This window comes from Argentina silus (assembly GCF_951799395.1).
Source record: "Argentina silus genome assembly, chromosome: 19".
Taxonomy (NCBI): Eukaryota; Metazoa; Chordata; class Actinopteri; order Argentiniformes; family Argentinidae; genus Argentina; species Argentina silus.
In genome coordinates, this window is record NC_139673.1 from 1,653,640 (window position 1) to 1,654,821 (window position 1,182).

The 1,182-nt window shown below is 62.2% G+C and overlaps 1 protein-coding gene across 1 annotated transcript in view; it reads left to right on the forward strand.

Moving 5' to 3' along the window:
* dmxl2 (Dmx-like 2) overlaps positions 1–1,182 on the forward strand; it is a 27,996-nt gene that overhangs the window by 16,093 nt on the left and 10,721 nt on the right. Inside the window, exons 19-22 of the mRNA XM_083691544.1 lie at positions 1–184; positions 392–666; positions 876–996; positions 1,091–1,142. The exon at positions 1–184 is cut by the window's left edge and continues 44 nt beyond it. Coding sequence (XP_083547670.1) covers positions 1–184; positions 392–666; positions 876–996; positions 1,091–1,142 — 632 coding nt within the window. The remainder of the gene's footprint in view (positions 185–391; positions 667–875; positions 997–1,090; positions 1,143–1,182) is intronic.

A 1,182-nucleotide genomic window follows, 5' to 3' on the forward strand; every position in this document is an offset into this window, starting at 1 on the left:
CCCAGGCAGCAGATGAACGCCGACTCCTCCCCCGAGACCTCCCCCAAGACCGCCCTCCCCCGCTCCGCCTCCACCGCCAACCTCCAGTCGGCCAGTAAACTCATCCTCCGCTCCCAGCTGGTCTGTAGCCACCGTCTGGAGCTGCCCCCGGGGGTGGAGGTCACCAGGGCCACGCCGTCTGCAGGTACGCACACACACACACACACACACACACACACACACACACACACACACACACACACACACACACATATAAACACAAACACAGACACAGGCACACACACACACAGATACAAACACACACACACACCCACTCCCACACACACACACCCACACACACACACACACACAGACCTTACTTTCCCCCCCCCCCCTCCTCTCCGTCCACCAGGTCACCTGAGCTCCTCCTCCATCTACCCGGTGTGCCTGGCGCCCTACCTCATCGTGACCACCTGCTCCGACTCCCGGGTCCGCTTCTGGCGCTGCGGCGTGGAGGGCAGCGAGGGCCAGCCGGAGGGCCTGGCGTACCGCTGGGAGCCCTGGGCGCTGCTCAACGAGGAGGAGGACAACAACAGCGCTGTGTGTGTCCCGGGGCGCCCCGTGGCGGTGTCCTGCTCCTACACGGGCCGCCTGGCCGTCTCCTTCAAACAGCCGCGGCAGACACCGGTAGGACAACGACTGTAGGGGGGGGGGGGGTGAGGGGAGGAGAGGGGGGGGGGGGTGAGGGGAGGGGGGGGGGGGGGTAGGAGGGGGGGCACCTTTAATCAGCCTTTATCAGACGGTTTGAAAACAACTTGTGTTGTTTGCTGTTGTCTGATGTTGAGACCCTCGTAACTCTGTGTCCACGTCCCCTCTGTGTCCACGTCCCCTCTGAGTCCACGTCCCCTCTGAGTCCACGTCCCCTCTGTGTCCACGTCCCCTCTGTGTCCACGTCCCCTCTGTGGGGCTCACAGCTGCAGCGGGAACGAGGGGACGATCACATGGTTGCATTAGACGGTGCCTATTTTTCTGTTCTCCGTTCTTTCGGTTCTGTCTTTACCATTGTTTGGTTCTGTGTCTGCGGGCGTGTTCTGTAATTGGACCCGCCCAGCAGATGGCAGGGACGGGGTTAACAGCCTCAGCGCCCACGTCTCTCCTCTGCTGTATGCTCCCTTGTGCCAAACTGAGGGTGTGTGTGTGTGT